Below are 19894 nucleotides of genomic sequence, written 5' to 3'. Positions count from 1 at the left end.
AAATGGAGAATCAACCTAGTTTCAAATGTAACATTTTGGCGTCATTACCTTGGTCACTCACTATAACTGTAACATCAGAGGTAGTTTGTTAAGAAAGGCTAATTGTGACTAAATTTGAACACAAACAATTGGTTATTAGTCATACAACCTTGTAGTATCTATTATTTCTGCCAAAACATTGATTATGTTCATACATAGACAAGACAAATACAAAACAGCATAGATAAATATAGCATGCTGGTTTGTATGAGAGGATGCACATATGAAACTAATTTGCCATGTTGCTGAACTGTTTAATTTACACATTGGATTATACAGCTATTTATTTTATGTATCAGTCTAATGTAGCTGCTAAATAATTATTTATTTTTTCAGTTTTGAACAAATACTTAAATACATCAGTTGCATATAATGAAAATCTCTAGCTTTTTATGGCGAAAATGAAAGTAGTAGTGTAGGAATATCCTTGTATCAAATGAATGTGCCCATATTTACCGATGCAGTTGAGTTCTAGAACTAAGTACCTGCTTCTCAACAGGCCACAGAGAAGAAGACAGTAAAGTAGCCAAGTAAATGAGTTGATAACAGAACTAAGAAAACTTAAATTCTTCTTCATACCTACTAATTTACTGCCAAACCAAGAGCAGGCATTGCCTGCAGGGGCAATCAGTATTTTTTGTTGACCCGTTGCACTCAGTTTAACAGGAGCATCATCAGAAAGTGTGGAATGTATGTTTTGAAGTAGTTGGCTCTCACACAGCTTATTGTCTTAAGGTTTGAGAGAGGTCGTGATTGAACTTCCCTGTGGAAGTGACCTTGTTCCTGAAAGCTGTGTACGTCCTATAACAACACTCAATTTTTTCCTGCCAAGTTAAAATCTTTTTGTGTATTTGTTAGTAATTCACCACTTGCCAGTTTAGATTTCAAATTTTTCTGTATTAATCCCGCTATTTGTTGTGTGGTAACTGGTACATGTTAGCAGCCTTTCTGTATTCATTTCATATTGTGATATTAATTCCCTTTTGTAATATGATGTTAATACAGTGTTAACTTGTGTTGGTCCAGAAATCTCCAGCAATGAAACAATTATTACATCCCATTCTTTTTCCAGCATTATACTCATGCATAGTGTTGGCCACTTAAAAATTTTATGGCCCATTTCATTAATTTTTATTTACCTGTGCCTCATCCTTGTACATAAGCGTGCATGTTAAGATCTTTCTTCCATTGCCTTCTTATTGGAAAGATTACTTTAAGCAAATTTAACTATGTATTTTTTCATTCTCTTCTTCCTCCTGTTTATGCAGAAACGACGAACGATGACCTTCTCAAAGAAGAAAGGGTCAATACATGACAGTTCATCTGAAAGGTATCAATTTATATTTTCTGTGATTTATGCATCAATCTACTACATGTGTGCTTGGATTTTCTCTGTGATGTACACTTAGCAAAAAATTATGATTAATTACATGTAATATTTTGTTTTTTCAATTTTTAGTGCTTCTGAAGTTGAAGAAAAGTTGACAAAGAAGAATACATCTGAAAAAGGAGAACGCCATCGTAGCAGAAACCATGGGCTATCTCCATATAGTAATCACAGAAATCCTGGTGAATCAAGTTCACGTTCAGTGGATAAATCTTCATCAAAAAGTAATTCTCATGATATCACTAGCAAGTCTGATAGTAAAAAGGACAGAACAGATCCCAAAAACAAGAAAACAATTGACACAGGACAGGAGAAGAAACAGAAAGAAAGAGAAAATAAGAAGAGGAGAAATAGTATAGAAGTTTCACCTGATGCTCAATCACGACAATCGTTATCTCCTTTTCCAAAGAAAAGTTCGAGCAGCAAAAAATTCCAGGCACCACCATCACCAAAGTCAAAGCATGCCCAGCAGAAATCTAAATCTCCATCCACAAAGCAGCATAAATCTGCTTCCATTAGGAGAAGCAAGTCAAGATCACCAGTAACAAAAAGTGTGCGATCTAAAGAAATAAAATCTTCACAAAAAATTGTATCACCAAAGGCCAGGCATCAGAAGTCAAGAAGTCATTCAAAATCAATCTCACCTCGACGCACTATATCTGACATTAAGAGATCATCACGTAAGTCTCCTTCTCCGAGACACAAGCGGAAAGATGGGCCCAGATCAAGAAGCAGGAGCAGATCACATTCAGTACCAAGAAGCTACAGTAGAAACCACAAACGATCAAGGAAGAGCTCCTCTGATTCACCTGTTTCTCCAAAACGTAGACATTCCTCAAGGCATCGATGTAACAGTGACACACGGTCACCATCCCTCAGAACTAGCAGATCGCGAACCCGCCGAGACCGAAGAAGTTCTCCAAAAATGTCGTCAGTTTCACCCAAACATAAACGTACTAAGTATTCTATGTCTCCCACACTCAAAAAGTCGATACATTTGAGGAGTAAATCAAAATCCCTCGAACGGAGCCAGCTGGCTGCAAAAGTATCCAAGTCATCTTTGTCACCTAAGTCTTCAGCACCCTTGAGGTCAAGGAGCAGTAGTAGATCCCATAATCGAAACAGGAAGTCACCAGATAATTTAATAAAACAAAAGGGGTCAAGATCACCTTTTAACACAAAGAGTAAAGAACGAAGACATCGAAGTAGGAGTAAATCACCAATAAAGAATCACCACAGCAACAGATCTCCCAGCAGAACTAAATTAAAGAAGACGTTGTCTCCTGAAAAGCCTGATGTCAGCAAATTGAAAAAAAATTCACCACCTGTTCAGAGTAAGAAGCAAACAGATACTTTGAAATCAAAAAGAACTAACAGTATGAGCAGTGATAGCAGTTCCGCTCAGACAAGCCTCAGCTATTCACCTATAGAGAAGTACCCAGAACGTTACCAAGATGTATTGGATTCAAAGGCAGCAAGTAAAAAGAACAACATTGCTTCCAAATCTCTGAACAAACTGTCAAAAAGGAAGAATTCAAGACACAAGTCGAAGTCTAAATCTCGCTCTCCATCTCGAAATCGAAGGGTTGCAGCAGCAATTATACCTAGGGTTCGACTTCGATCTTCTAGTGGAGAAGAAGATGATGACGATGAAGAGAAAGATAACAAAGAGAAGGAAGAGGACAGTCAGGAAATGGAAACACTGAAACTTTTGAAATCTGGTCTTGCTGAGAAAGCAAAGGAATCATTAGAAAAAAAACTAACAAAACCATCACCTGAACATCAGAAACCTGAAGAATCAGTTAACAAAGATACTGAAACTGAAAGTGAAGAAAAAATAGATGATAAGGGTAGTATTCCAGTTTCGAGTGTGGAAGACTCCATTTGTGACATTGCTCTACCTCAGAAAAGTCAGACTTCCGATGATAATGACACTGCATCGGATAACGAAAAACCCGATGTAAGTCAGAAGTCCCCAGTAGATGTTCCTTGTCCTTCTGAGGAACCTGACATTGCTGTCATGCCAGATTCAATTCCAAAACCACCAGGTTCACCTCCAGCAAAAAAACCTTCTGAAACTGTTGTCAAATCAGAACCTATTGATGACTCGACTACTGCTTCTAATATTGAAGTTTTCCTGGAAACTTTGAAGTCTCAACTTAGGGACTCTGTCTCCCCCCCACGGAGGCTCAACCGAAATGCAAATTCCAGCAGCAGATCACGATCTGGGTCAGAGTCAGCAGAGCGTAGTGTGAAGACCTCTCATAAATCCAGGAGTTCATCACGTTCATCATCAAGTCACAGGTAGGCACAGTTGTGATTTGTGTTTAATGCACACATTGTGATTGCTCCATGTTTAGGATGTACTGTAAAAGTCTCTCTCGTAACATAGGCATAACAGTGTGATTCCAGAAGTAACTGAATTTGCTAATTGTATACTGTCTTTTGTGTTAATGAATAAGATTTTTTAATGCAACTAATAGAGAGAGTAACATTTAAACATTACTGTGTAAAACCTCAGCTACGTAGGAATTTCAGAGAATGAAGAAAACTGCTTGCATTTAAGTCTTTTGCATGTATCTTACATTTGAAAAAGTTAATAAACTGTCCATAGGTTATCAGAAAAACACTGTAAAAACATAGTCGTATAAGAAGTTACCTTGGATCGAGGATGACAACTGAGAGATTCAGAGAGACAGAAATTAACAGTAAAGAAGAAACAATTGGAAGAGAAGATGCAACTGAGAAAAGAAAGACAAAAGAGTCACAAAATGTTAGAGAAATTTTGTAAATAAGTGTTGTTTGCATTTGTGTATTGGGGGGGGGGGGGGTTGGCAGATCCTTGTTTGTGTAAATTATGTAACTGTGGCAGCAAGAGTTTTGACCTGATCCCACGAACCAAGATGCACGTGTTCGAAAACCATAAACCCACCTGCAAAGTGCTCATACGCAGAAAAAGGAATCAAATTACCAAGATGGTGAAGCAGAAATTGTGCCTCAGTGGGTGCCCTGTATCACCATATTATGGAGACATACTCTTTGCAACCTTCACATTTCACCCAGAGATTAGTAGTAGCCAAGCTGAACTATTGGTTCGGACCAGCTGTTGTATGATGTAAGTCATGTCAAAGGTAGTTCTGCCATTGATGATGTAGGTCTCACCAGAGTTGGAGCGGGAGTAGGTAGTGGTTGCGATATGCATGTATGAGTTACTATCAGCATCATGTCTGCTTCTGATACATAATGGTATATCCACTTTCATGACTCGCAGGAACTAAACTGTTTAATTATTTTCCCAGTCAAGATTTACCAGTTCTATTCTGCCACTGACGACAGTTTTCTCAGTATTGACATCCATGTAATTTCTGCAATCTCTGTTCTTCCATATATATCAAATCCACTTTTACATTCAACATCCCTTCTCAGTAGAAGTGACAGTAAATATTTGCCACATCATGCCATTCTAATAAGTGACATGTGTCTCTGGGCCACGCCAAAAAGAGCAGCTCAAGAATCATGTTTCTTAGACCCAGGATTCCTGGGTTGGTGAGTGGTAAGCACCAATAGTCCTCTATAACTGTAAGCTTTGCATATGCTTGTCACCATCTTGCCATGTGATGATGAAAAATTGTATCTCACAGGTTTAACTGTCCAGATCATGAGGGTGCTATAAATCTCTATTAAAAACGAAAAAGTAGGTAAATAAAAAAATGGAATCCCTAAGGTTGCTATGTGACGAGATAGATGACTGGTAAAGCTAAATAGCTATTAGCAAGCAACTTTTGGGATAACTGCCATACCTCATTTGTTTTAGGCTTTATACAGATAAAGTGAGGATGAATCTTTGTTTCCATAGCTACTCATAGGACATCTGTGGAGTGCTCTAATCCTAACAAAATCATTCTCATCGGGCAGGGTCATCTGTTGGTTAGTGTTCATGCCTTCCCAACTAAATGATTTGGAAGATAGGCCTCCAAGAAAAAAAAGTCTTACATAACATTAATATTAACAGAGAATCGACTACTTCACAGGATTGCCCCCCCCCCCCCCCCCCCTTTTATATGAAAAAAGGTGTCATAGTTATGGATTCATAATACTTTGTAGTGTGTCACTGGAACACTTAAAAAAACCATGAAACAGCTTATGAAAGGTACTTTCCTAAAACTAAACAGATTCAAAATGCTCGATGTCTACCCATTTGTAATGGAGTTTCACAGTGGACACAATTCAGTAACGACAGTCTTTCCTTGAAAAATGGACATTCAAAAACCACTGAAATTGAAAACAGCACGCTAGAACAAACAGCTGCTTTTATACTTACTTTCAATTCATAAGCTTTGCTAGAACACACTAACACTTATTTCCTGTGGCTGAAACTATATACCCAACCCAAAACAAGGTCCAAGCAACTTGTAGTAAATGTGACCAAGTCACTTGTGAACCTGAAGCATGATTTCTGTTGCCACTATTCTAAACTACTTTGGAAGTTGTGCAATTTGGATTTATTAACATTACAACATTGGTTGTTTAGAAAAATATTCATGAAATAAATTAAATAAAGGTTGTAAATCCTCTCTTGCTGAAACTGAAAGTGTTTATCAGTGTACTGCATCATTATTCATATTAATGACCAAAAAATTTGTGAACACAAACCTCCCTTCCTAGTATTATTCGTGAACTATAACTGGGCATCTTGCTATTAGGGAATTGGGAGACAGTGGTTAGGGCTTGCTGCGGGAAGAGGAGGAGGTGGTGGTGGTAGTGGTGGTGGTGGTGGTTGTGGTTGTGGTTGTGGTTGTGGTTGTGGTTGAGGAGGGGGTAACATGCTCCGTCACCATACCATGTACTGTAAGTGATGTGTCAGCACATCTTGGAATTCAACTTTTCCACGACGACACAAGCTCAGTACCATAGACTGTGGGGGGGTTTAGGACTGGACCAAGTGACACACCAGGCAATCACGATCGACAGTTGCACTGAACATTTATTTGTGACATTTAAACAAGACATATAACAAATAAAACCATCAACACATTTTTAAAATTACCATTTAGGTAAGAGCAAGTTACTTCAAAATTTAAACATTTATAAACCAAGGCACTTATGGCCTATTACACATTTAGTGAAATGAGTTAAAAATTATTTCCTCAAGAACTATGATAAACCTGAAAACAATTTACTAAAATTTAACGAGGAAATGTATTTTTTTGTTACTGCAGTGATTGGTATTACCAAAGTAATTCAGAGTACAGGCAACAACAAATCAGATACCATGACACACAACCATGTTACTTAAATGGCAGGCACCCTACAATATAGGATATAAAATATAAGATTTCATGTGACCAAGCAACCTCGTCGGATTCAACAAACTTCGTCCAGAAGCGGACGCCCGCCCACTCCACCAAAATGGAGCTGCAACGGTCACAAATAGGCACGAAAAATCTCAGAACTAGAGGGTATCTACAACAGACTGACACCTGTCTTAAGTAACTAGAAACACAATAATTCATTACAGCACGTAATCTGTAGAATTAATCAACCTATTAATGAACATCAGATAAGCAGTACAAATTTATTATCTTACGTGCGTAACGCCAATTATACATTAAGACACAAACAAACTAGATACACAGCCAGCTGGCGCGCACGGGCTAAAGGGCGGAAAATATACAACCGCACAAGTAGGACCTAACCCAGGACCCCACACCCGCTACCAAGACAAACAGAAGAAGTCACGATAAAACGAAATCAATTGCAAGTAACTAGTGTGCAGGCTAACAGTATATCAAGATTGACACCCCCCCCCCCCCCCCCCCACACACACACACACACACACACACAAAATACAAAGCGACTTACAACAAATAGCCACACTTAAATTTGTGATTAAACAAAAATTAATTACAATATCCACATATTGTCATTGAAGGTATTCTTGTACTTTCATTAATAGAATCAGTTTCAAACAATTTAAACACACAATAACAACTGGCCTCTCAGTAACTCATAAGAATTTATGGAACTACTCATTTAGAATTAGACATGTGTCTCTCAGACACACTGTTACTTCAGATAGAAATGCAATAGTAATATTATTGCAATTCATGTCAAAATATATCCAGCGAAAATTTTATCCATGTATATCTGTAGTAATTGGCCAGCTTAACTCCGTCGTGTGATACAAATACAAGAACCAGACGGCACTTATACAAGGACCAACGAAACTGTTTTCAATGACGCTTAAACACTGGCAGTAACAATTTACAAACAGAATGTATCAGCACTCCAGGACCTAATAAATGTTAATCATCACATCACATATAAGGTGCGACAATAAAGTAATGAGACCGACCTGAAAAAAAAAAAAGTTGCTTACCGTTTTAGTCAAGTTTAATGTTGTCTCCTTCAAAGTAGTTCCCTTCTGGTTGCACACACTTTTTCCAGCACTTCTGCCATTGATGGTAACATTTCTGGAACTCATCTTCTGTAATATCCTCCAAGATCCTCGTCACAGCTTTTTGGACATCTTGTGTTGTTTGAAAATGGTGTCCCTTGATGGCTGTTTTGACTCTTGGAAATAGAAAAAAGTCAGCACACTGGACTCGCATTCGGGAGGACAATGGTTCAATCCCGCGTCCGGCCATCCTGATTTAGGTTTTCCGTGATTTCCCTAAAATCACTCCAGGCAAATGCCGGGATGGTTCCTTTGAAAGGGCACGGCCGACTTCCTTCTCCGTCCTTCCCTAATCCGATGAGACCGATGACCTCGCTGTTTGGTCTCTTCCCCCAAACCAACCAACAGAAAAAAGTCGCACAGAGCGATATCTGGTGAATAAGGTGGCTGTGGTAGTACTGAAATTTGTTTTGAGGTTAAAAATTGCTGTACTGACAGAGCAGTATGGGATGGTGCATTTTCGTGATGCAGAATCCAATTATCGGCAATGTTGGCACGGACACGAAGAACTCTTTTACGAAGTCTTTCTAAAATTTCTTTGTTGTAATATTTTTTGAACTGTTTGTCCAGGAGGCACTCACTCTTTATGAACAATTCCCTTGGAATCAAAGAAACACACAAGCATGCAATTCACTTTTGACTTTGACGTGAGCTTCTTTTAGTCTGGGTGATCCCTTTGAGCACCATTGCGAACTTTGGCGTTTAGTCTCTGGATCATACTGAAAAAACCAACTTTCATCACCAGTGATAACATGGCTCAACAATTCTGGATTGATTTCCGGTTGCTCTAACAGATGGGCTGCCACATTTTCCCGTGTTTCTCGCTGTTGTGGTGTGAGATTTTTGGGGACCATTTTTGCACAAATCTTTCTCATACCAAGATCTTCAGTTATTATTAGACGAACCATTTCTCTATTGATATTCAGTTCTTCTGCAATCATTTTCATGGATAATCTTCGATCAGATCGTAAGAGTTCATGCACCCTGGACAATCTGACATCTGTCCATGAGCTTGACAGTCGTCCATTGCGATCTTCATCTTCAACATTCATTCTGCCTTCACTAAACATTTTATGCTAATGAAAAACTTGAGCTCTTGACATAACCTCCTCTCCAAAAGCCTTCTGAAATTTACCATAAGTTGTCATCGCAATTTCAGCCAATTTAACACAAAAAGAAATAGCTAGCCGTTGTGCAATATTATGCGGTTGCATTACCGTGACGAGAGACACAAAGACGTGTTAACTTATTAAAGCATAACTCACGACTGAGCAGTTGCATCAATATGCCACTTGGACTAGAAGCAGCTTATAGACCAAGGTCAAAGATATTGTGCCTACGCAAGCCTGCAGGTTGCCACATATTGCAAAGAAAATCAGTCTCATTACTTTATTGTTGCACCTCATACAGCTCGCACTAGAACATTGCGTATTAAGCAAGTTGAAATTAAACACATTCGAGGATAGACACAGTAGGAGTAGCAACAGCCAGCCATTAGTCGATTCCGGCCACAATTTACAGCACAAGCAAGGCCCTACCCTGTTGCTTGTTTGATGATGCCAGCTGCCGTAGATCCCGGTGCCAGGAGACATGTAGCAAGCAAAATAGATGAACAGCTTCCCAGTTATGTGACTGCTTCCATGCCAGTGATATTTCCTATGGCACCATCATCCAGGTAAACAGCCCCTTTTAGATGTGCTCTTCCTGCTGCCTCGCATGGCACCTGTATACTGTCTGCCAGACTTGGCAAATGATGTTACTGCTAGGCGCCCTCCCCCTCCTCCAAAAAAAAAAATCCTTGCTACATGCTAGAGCTTACCCTTCACTCCCTGATCGGCCCGGTAGGTGGTGCCACCAGAAACGTGACCCATACCGGCAGCGGGAATATTGTTGATCAAGACACGTGGCTCATCCTCCCCCTCAGAAAACCAGAAACCATCCCCCATTTGTCCAAGACAAGAGACAAGAGCTAGTGCCCTCCCTTGACCTGAGATATGTGGACCTGTGTGGTTTTCCCAGTCCGACTATTTGAAACCAGCAAACTCACTGGGCTCAAGACCCGTAACACCTGGCAGGGTCCCACGAAATGTGGTGATAACTTGGTCGAGATTTTGTCTTTCCCTTGCCCCCCTGCCACAAAATTACGAATGAAAACTGTCACCCCTGGCTGGACCTTAAATGGACGACATTCGTCATTGTAGCGCTGCAATAGTTTCCGGTGTGTGAGCTCAATATTTTCCCTGGCACATTTCCAATTCTGCTGAATGAGCTTGCTGGTTACCTCCTCGGGCAGTAAATCATTGATGGGCCACAAATTGGCGATTGGAGAATTCACAGGATAACTGAGCATCAGAGAGAGAGGGGTAGACTTACTCTATTCGTGGTGGGCAGAGTTGAAGGCCAAGTTCAACCGAGGGATCATCTCATCCCGCCTGCACTGCGACTTCTGGTGGAAGGCTATGAGAGCAGCCTTAAGATTGCGATTCACTCTCTCCGCAAGTGAAGGTTGGAGGTAGTAGGGAATATCAGTGACATGATGTATAGCACTTATGAAGCAAAATCTCTTAAACTGCTGCGACACAAAAGCAGAGGCGTTATCACTAACAAGTGACCTTGGTAGACCAAAGATCGAAAAATTTTAGTCATATGGCGAATGGTTAAACCCTCTGTTATTCCACTACCAGGGATGAGCCATAAAAAGCGTGTGATCGCATCCACCAGTACCAATATCTATCTATTGGCATTCTGAATTCTGGGTAATGGTCCAATATAATCAATGAACACCTTGTCCATTGGTGCATTCTTCCTGGTAGATTGCAGCAACCCTCTCCGCGCATTAGAGTTGGGCTTGGACTCCTTACAAACGTGGCATTGCTCTACAAATCTACGAATGTCCTTATACAATGTCGCCCAGGTTAGATGCTCCCAAATCTTAGCAATAGTCTTGGCTACTCCCAAGTGACCTCCCACCACAGAATTATGGAAATAATGGAAAAAATCGCTGTTTTATGGGACTCAGGGTAGCTGCCAAACAACTCCGGAACTTCAGTCAGAACACCCATAACCAAACTTACATTCCCTATGCCAGTAGTATCCTGGTCTCCTTCCTGTCTCTCCTCAAACATCCTACTCAGCAGTCTGCTATAGCATTTTCCGTTCCCCTTGTATGCTTAATGCTGAATCTGAAGGCTGATATGCGGACTGCCCACCGGGTGATACATCCAGTTCTCCTGGGGCGGGCCAGTACCCAGCTTAATGCCTGGTTGTCAGTCTCTAATTTGAAATGTCTATGTTCTGGGTAGAAACGAAACCTTTATAAAGTGAAGAATACTGCCAATGCTTCCCATTCGTACACAGAATATTTTAACTCGGCAGGCAAGAGTGTCCTGGATGCATATGCTATCGGATGACATTCACCTTCATCGCCTTGGAGCAGCACAGCTGCCATCCCAGAATTAGATGCATCCATCTGAACAATAAAACGCTTACCAAAATCTGGTACAGCCAACACAGGTGGATTGGCCAAGGTCTCCTTAATAGCAGATAGCTGGGATCTGCCCCACTGAAAATCCACGTTCTTCTTCCGAAGTTGGTTTAGTGGAGGCTTTACTTGTGCAAAATGGGGCACAAATTTACGGAAAAAATCAGCCATTCCTATAAATTGGGCAACTCCCTTCTTATTGGTAGTCTTAGGAGGCGGAAACTTATGTAGATCCCTCATTCTCCCCTGGTCAATCCTCACTCCCCCTGCTGAGACCAAATGACACAAAAACGAAATCTCCTTGCGTGCCAAACTTATCTTAGAAGGCTTGACCATGAGCCCAGCTTCCCGCAAGCGGAGTAAGACTTGCTGAAGGTGCTCCTCAAACGTAGGACTATATACTACCACATTGTCAAGGTAATTATAAACAAACTTGTACTTGAAATCCCCCAAGATGCTATCTAGCAGCCGATACAGGACTGCCGTGCCCGTGGACAACCCGAATGGGACACGATTAAACTCATAAAGGTTCCAGTCCGTGCTAAATGCAGTGACTGGTTTAGACTCTTCAGATAACGTAATGTGGTAGTAAGCCTGGTTGAGGTCCAGGATGGTAAAGACCTTTGCTCCCGCAAACCAGGTAAAACAATAGTGCAAGTCAGGCAACGGCACCAACTCCAAAACAACCTTCTGGTTTAATCGTCTATAGTCCACTACCGGGTGATACCCAGCCTCTGCCTTAGGCACCAAAAACATCGGAGAAGCATACGGAGAGGTCGACTTCCTGATCATTCCTTCCTCCAACATCTTATCAACTACTGGCGCAATCTTATCTGATCTTATGCGATTACATTGCTTCATTGGATGCTTCTGACTAAAGGTGTCCCTGTTCCTTAACCGTCAGCTAGTCAGGCGTGGTTTCCGTCTCTCCGGACAAATGCACCAAATGCTCGAAACTCCCACAACGAAAACAGCTCCTATTCCCAACATCATTTATCTTTCCTTCAATACGATCAGGTTGCACTCAGGTAGCTAAAGGATCTGCCTCTCACACACTGGCTCTCTTACTATCAGCAAAACGAAGCCCCTCAATCTGATAAACCAAAGTCTCAGATTCACTGAAGATAGTTGGCTTAGGGGCAAACATATCCCATGACGTGCCCTCTGGTCTGATGCACTGCAATAAACTCTCTGTAGCATCCCTTTCACTTATATTTAACTCCACGACAGTAATGGTGACACGAATTTCATCAATATACTGTTCAAGGGTCTCAGTTTGACGCTAGGCATGATAAAAATATTGGCCTGCCAAATCAAGCTTAATGCGTGGAGTGAATTTACGTTCAGTGATCTTCCGCCACAAATTGGAAAGACCACCCTTAACTCTCAACAATACTTCACTAATAATAATACTCAATAACCCCTTCGCCAAAGGATAAATCAGTTAAAGAATAACTCGGTGGTCAAAACCTAGTGCATCCACATGCATTTCCAAACTTAAAAATAAGCACAGAACCTTGACGGCACACAGCAACTCGTCCAACACCTGAATGCTCAATCCCTGAATTAAAAAAAGTATAGGATTGGGTAACTTAACAAATGGCTTGAACAATGACTGCCCAACGTTCGTTACTTTCCCTGTCAGCACTGATTCATTCACCGGTTCTTGTACCAGTGTACTTCCTCTTACACTCTCTTCCCCCTGCAACCCTACTGCATTAAGACCGAACTGCAATGCCATAGCCGGCCGCGGTGGTCTTGCGGTTAAGGCGCTCAGTCCGGAACCGCGCGACTGCTATGGTCGCAGGTTCGAATCCTGCCTCGGCCATGGATGTGTGTGATGTCCTTAGGTTAGTTAGGTTTAAGTAGTTCTAAGTTCTAGGGGACTGATGACCACAGTAGTTAAGTACCATAGTGCTCAGAGCCATTTGAACCATTTTTTGCAATGCCATAGCCCTCTGACACAACTCGCCAATATTGGCCTTCTGTTTAGGAGTAACCTTCAACTGTTCTAAATCTCCCAATCTATTAACTCAATGAATGAGCTGAGATTGAACCCAGCTAATCTGCGTAATGGAAGGGTTACTATCTCTCATAAACTCGAGATTCTCTCGCACACCGGAAAGTAACGCAGCACACATGTGCAACACGGAATCTACCTCACTAATGCATTCCCCAGGCGAGGCATACCAGACAGTCCAAAATTTCCCACAAACGCGCACTCAAATCTGTCACCGCCCCATAAGTTGGCGCCCCATGTACCTTAAGCTCATAAACTAGCTGCTCTCTCCTCAACTGGCTCAAACTGGCTCAGTCCCGGACACCCCCGGGGCTGCGGGTGACTCGCTTCGTTGTCCTGTAACATAATACAGCCAACAGAGATTGCTCACACAAAAAATACAAGTTAAGATAAATAACCTAATTTATCACCAGATACAACAATGGATGGTGATGCCTTACCCAGGGACCCCGAAACACAACCACTCTCTGCTACCAATGATGTGTCAGCACAGCATAGAATTCAACTTTTACACAATGACAAGAGCTCAGCACAATAGGCTATGGGGAGGTAGGACTGACCAAGTGACACATCAGGCAATCACCATTGACAGTTGCAGTGAACATTTATTCGTCACATTTGAACAAGACAAATAACAAATAAAACCATCAACACATTTTTAAAATTACCATTTATGTGAGAGCAAGTTACTTCAAAATTTAAACATTCATAAACCAATGCACTTATGGCCTATTACACATTTAGTGAAATGAGTTAAAAATTATTTACTCAAGAACTATGATCAACCTGAAGAACAATTTACTAAAATTTAATGAGAAAATGTATTCTGTCCTTACTGCAGTGATTGGTAGTACCAAAGTAATTCAGAGTACAGGCAACAACAAATCACATATCATGGTACACAACCATGTTACTTAAATGGCAGGCACCCTACAATGTAGGATATAAAATATATGATTTCATGTGACCAAGCAACCTCGTGGGATTCAACAAACTTCGTCCAGAAGTGGACGCCCACCCACTCAGCTGTTTCCAGCACAGGCTCGGCATGGACCCCCAAATGGGAGTAGCTATGGTCACGAATAGGCACGAAAAATCCCAGAGCTTGAGGATATCTACATTAGACTGACACCTACCTTAAGTAAGTAGAAACACAGTAATTCATTACAGCACATCATCTGTAGAATTAATCAACCTGTTAATGAACATTAGATAAGCAGTATAAATCTATTATCTTATGTGCATAAGACCAATTATACATTAAGCCCCAAGCTAACTAGATACACGGCCAGCCGGCGTGCACAGGCAAAAGGGTCGGAAAATACACAACCGCACAAGCAGGACCTAACCCAGGACCACACACCTGCTACCAAGACAAACAGAAGAAGTCCTGATAAAACGAAATCAAATGCAAGTAACTAGCATGCAGGCTAACAGTATAGCAAGATGCATCCCCCCCCCTATTGAGGGTGCAGAAGTCTGGAAGTTTTTGCTCATGGTGGCACAAATGACATCTGTCGCTTGGGTTCTGAGGGCATCATCCTCAGTTCTTATGGTCAGTTGGCAGAAGTGGTTAAGACTGCCAGACTTGCTCATGGGGTGCAAACACAGCTCATAGTTTGCAGAATTGTACCCATGGAAAAGGCCAGGTGATATGGGAAGATTTCGATTAGATTACATAATGGTCAGACAGAGATTCTGAAATCAGATACTGGACTGTAAGGCATACCCAGGAGCAGATATAAACTCAGATCACAATGTAGTAGTGATGAAGAGTAGGCTGAAGTTTAAGAGATTAGTCAGGAAGAATGTAAAGTATGTAAAGGAGTGGGATACACAAGTACTAAGGAATGATGAGATATGCTTGAAGTTCTCTAAGGCTGTAGATACAGCAATATGGAATAACTCAGTAGACAGTACAGTTGAAGAGGAATGGTCATCTCTAAAAATTGCAATCACAGAAGTTGGAAAGAAAAACGTAGGTACAAAGAAGGTAACTGCAATGAAACCATGGGTAATAGAAGAAATGCTTCAGTTGATCGATGAAAGAAGGAAGTACAAACCTGTTCGGGGAAATTCAGGAATGCATAAATTTAAGTTGTTGAGGAATAAGATAAATAGGAAGTGCAGGGAAGTTAAGACGAAATGGCTGCATGATAAATGTGAAGAAATCAAAAAAGAAATGATTGTCAGGAGGACTGACTCAGCATATAGGAAAGTCAAAATACCCTTCAGTGAATTTAAAAGCAAGGATAGTAACATTAAAAGTGCAACAGGAATTCCACTGTTAAAAGCAGGGGAGAAAATGGATAGGTGGAAAGAGTGCATTGAAGGCCTCTATGAGGGGGAAGATTTGTCTGATGTGAGAGAAGAAGCAACAGGAGTCAATTTAGAAGAGATTGGGGGGGGATCCATTATTAGAATCAGAATTTAAGAGAACTTTCAAGGACTTAACATCAAATAAAGCAGAAGGGATAGATAATATTCTGTCAGCTTCTCTAAAATCATTGGGGAATTGGCAACAAAACAACTATCCATGTTGCTGTCTAGCATGTACGGGTGTGGTGACATACCATCTGACTTTCGGTAAAATATCATCCACACAATTCCGAAGACTGCAAGAACTGACAAGTGCAAGAATTATTGCCCAATCAGTATAACAGCTTATTCATTTAAGTTGCTGACTAGAAGAATGGAAAAGAAAATTGAGAATGTGTTAGATGACAATCAGTTTGAGTTTAGGAAAGTTAAAGGCACCATAGAGGCAATTCTGACTTTGAGGTTGATAATAGTAACAGGACTAAAGAAAAATCAAGACACGTTCGTAGGATTTGTCGACCTAGAAAATGGTGCAAGATGTTTGAAATTCTGGGAAAAATAGGGCTAAGCTATAGGGAAAGACGGCTAATATACAACATGTGCAGGGCTATTACAAATGATTGAAGCGATTTCATAAATTCACTGTAACTCCATTCATTGACATATGGTCACGACACACTACAGATACGTAGCAAAACTCATAAAGTTTTGTTCGGCTGAAGCCGCACTTCAGGTTTCTGCTGCCAAAGCGCTCGAGAGCGCAGTGAGACAAAATGGCGACAGGAGGCGAGAAAGCGTATGTCGTGCTTGAAATGCACTCACATCAGTCAGTCATAACAGTGCAACAACACTTCAGGACGAAGTTCAACAAAGATCCACCAACTGCTAACTCCATTCGGCGATGGTATGCGCAGTTTAAAGCTTCTGGATGCCTCTGTAAGGGGAAATCAACGGGTCAGCCTGCAGTGAGCGAAGAAACGGTTAAACGCGTGCGGGCAAGTTTCACGCGTAGCCCGCGGAAGTCGACAAATAAAGCAAACAGGGAGCTAAACGTACCACAGCCGACGGTTTGGAAAATCTTACGGAAAAGGCTAAAGCAGAAGCCTTACCGTTTACAATTGCTACAAGCCCTGACACCCGATGACAAAGTCAAATGCTTTGAATTTTCGGCGCGGTTGCAACAGCTCATGGAAGAGGATGCGTTCAGTGCGAAACTTGTTTTCAGTGATGAAGCAACATTTTTTATTAATGGTGAAGTGAACAGACACAATGTGCGAATCTGGGCGGTGGAGAATCCTCACGCATTCGTGCAGCAAATTCGCAATTCACCAAAAGTTAACGTGTTTTGTGCAATCTCACAGTTTAAAGTTTACAGCCCCTTTTTCTTCTGCGAAAAAAATGTTACAGAACATGTGTATCTGGACATGCTGGAAAATTGGCTCATGCCACAACTGGAGACCGACAGCGCCGACTTCATCTTTCAACAGGGTGGTGCTCCACCGCACTTCCATCATGATGTTCGGCATTTCTTAAACAGGAAATTGGAAAACCGATGGATCGGTCGTGGTGGAGATCATGATCAGCAATTCATGTCATGGCCTCCACGCTCTCCCGACTTAACCTCATGCGATTTCTTTCTGTGGGTTTATGTGAAAGATTCAGTGTTTAAACCACCTCTACCAAGGAACGTGCCAGAACTGCTAGCTCGCATCAACGATGCTTTCGAACTCATTGATGGGGACATGCTGTGCCGAGTGTGGGAGGAACTTGATTATCGGCTTGATGTCTGCCGAATCACTAAAGGGGCACATATCGAACATTTGTGAATGCCTAAAAAACTTTTTGAGTTTTTGTATGTGTGTGCAAAGCATTGTGAAAATATCTCAAATAATAAAGTTATTGTAGAGCTGTGAAATCACTTCAGTCATTTGTAATAACCCTGTACAAGACTTAAGAGGGAATAATAAGAGTGGATGGTGAAGAATGGAAGTTCTCAGATTAAAAATGGTGTAAGACAAGGATGTACTCTTTCATCCCTACTGTTCAGTCTGTACATCTAAGAACCAATGATGGAAATAAAAGAAAGGTTCAAGAGTGGAATTAAAATTCGAGGTGAAAGGATGTTATTGTATGATTCACTGGTGACATTCCTATCGTAAGTGAAAGTGAAGAAGAATTATACTGAATGTGCTGAATGGAGTGTACTGTCTAATAATGAGTACAGAATATGGATTTAGAGTAGTTCAAAGAAAGGCGAAATTAACAAGAAGTAACAGAAATGAGAACATTGAGAAACTTTACATTAGGATTGATGGTAATGAAGCAGATGAAGTTAGGGTATTCTTCTACCTAACCTAGGCAGCAAAATAATCAATGGCAGATGGAGCAAGGACATCGAAACCAGACTAGCACTGGAGAAAAGGGCATTCTTGACCAAGAGAAGTGTACTAATAACATTGACCTTACTTTGAGGAAGAAATTTCTGAGAATGTACATTTGGTGCCCAGCATTGTATGGTAATGAAAAATGGACTGTGGGAAAACCAGAACAGAAGAGAACCAATGCTTTTGGGATGTCCTACAGATGAATGTTAAAAATTAGGTGGACTGGTAAGGTGAGAAATGTGGAGGTTCCCCACAGAATCAGAAAGGAAAGGAATGTGCGGAAAACACTGACAAGGAGAAGGGACAGGATGATAGGACATCTGCTAAGACATAATGGTATGACTTCCATGGTACTAGAGGGAGCTGTAGAGGGTAAAAACTGTAGAGGAAGACACAGATTGGAATACATCCAGCAAATAATTGAGGACATAGGTTGCAAGTGCTACTCTGAGATGAAGAGGTTGGCACAGGAGAGGAATTTGTGGCAGGCCACATTAAACCAGTCAGAAGACTGATGACTTAAAAAAAGAAAGAGGGGGGGGGGGGAGGGGGGGTGTAACAGGCTCAATCGGATCCATTGGTTTGGAACTGGGTGCAGGCTCCATTGATTCTGTGATGGTCATATCTGCTGATTTCTGGGCCTGTGTTACATGGTGCAGAGTTGTAGGACTCCGCTTTATAGGTCAGGGGTGCACTACACAAAAGAAGCAGCTGCACGGATAGCAAGTACTGGAGGACAGCACATGAGGGTTTCTAGCCTAGGAGGTAGTTTGAGGTCCTCTAATGAACTCTCACCACTCGATACAGAGAGTAAAATCTGATCGCCTACAAAGTAGACACATTTAGACTGTCAAAATTTTAACAGTGAAGTGTAAGTATTTAACAGTAAATTATTTGTAACGAAGTTCCCAAATTGTTGCCCTCCAGGAAATTTCTTGTGCTTTAATTATTCTCAGGATCGACAGTTGGCTGACGCCCAATGTAGGAAGCTTCGAAATACTTATCAAGTCTAGGAACTTTCACCGAAAAGACAGATTAGTGCCATAGGAGTGGGAGAGATCATTGCAGTTGATAAACTTATTGTGTCTGTTGAGGTCAAATTTGAGTGTGACAGTGAAGTTATGGCGACACTTGTAACTGGTCTAGAAGAAATCAAGCTAATTGTTGGATGTGTTTCCGGCCATTCAATTTTGCTGCGGCAGTTTTAGAGTCATCCAAGAAAAGTCTGTGGGAGTGGAGAAGAAATACCCAGATAATACAATATTAGTGGGGTGTGACTTTAACCTACCGAGTATAGAATGGTACATCTATGTATTCAGTGAGCGTGGTACAGTCAGTTTTATGAAGTACATCTGAACACATTTTCCAAAAATAGCCTTGAACAACTAGCTAGAGAACCACAAGCAATGCGTATATTTTAGACCCTGTAGCCGACCTTTCATCAGTGTCAGTAAAGATATGGGGATTTTGGTGATCATGATGTCATTATAGTGATGACGGTTACTAAAGTTAATAAATCCCTCAAGAAGGCCAGGAGAGTGTTTATGCTAGAAAGAGCAGATAAGCGGTTGTTAGCATGTAACTTAGACAACGAATGGCCATCATTTAGCTTCATTATGGGCAATATAGAGGAATTATGGCCAATGTTTAAACTGTCCATTATGTATGGTGTATTTACCATTGAGTCGGCCATAGTGTCGCTTCAATATTACAGCAGGGGGCAATTTTTGTACTTAGGCTTATCGCCTGTGTCTGTCACACTTATGGTAACGATGGTTTAGAAATGGACACACGTGTCCAAAACTAG

The 19894-nt window shown here is 41.1% G+C and overlaps 1 protein-coding gene across 1 annotated transcript in view; it reads left to right on the top strand.

Annotated features, from left to right (window-relative positions):
* The window catches only part of LOC126179177 (serine/arginine repetitive matrix protein 2), a 273657-nt gene that overhangs the window by 240102 nt on the left and 13661 nt on the right, over positions 1–19894 (top strand). The window contains exons 8-9 of the mRNA XM_049924590.1: positions 1308–1369; positions 1499–3730. Coding sequence (XP_049780547.1) covers positions 1308–1369; positions 1499–3730 — 2294 coding nt within the window. The remainder of the gene's footprint in view (positions 1–1307; positions 1370–1498; positions 3731–19894) is intronic.

Source organism: Schistocerca cancellata, chromosome 1 (assembly GCF_023864275.1).
Source record: "Schistocerca cancellata isolate TAMUIC-IGC-003103 chromosome 1, iqSchCanc2.1, whole genome shotgun sequence".
Taxonomy (NCBI): Eukaryota; Metazoa; Arthropoda; class Insecta; order Orthoptera; family Acrididae; genus Schistocerca; species Schistocerca cancellata.
The sequence above is the reverse complement of the archived record's forward strand: the minus strand, read 5'-3'. Positions and strand labels throughout refer to the sequence as shown.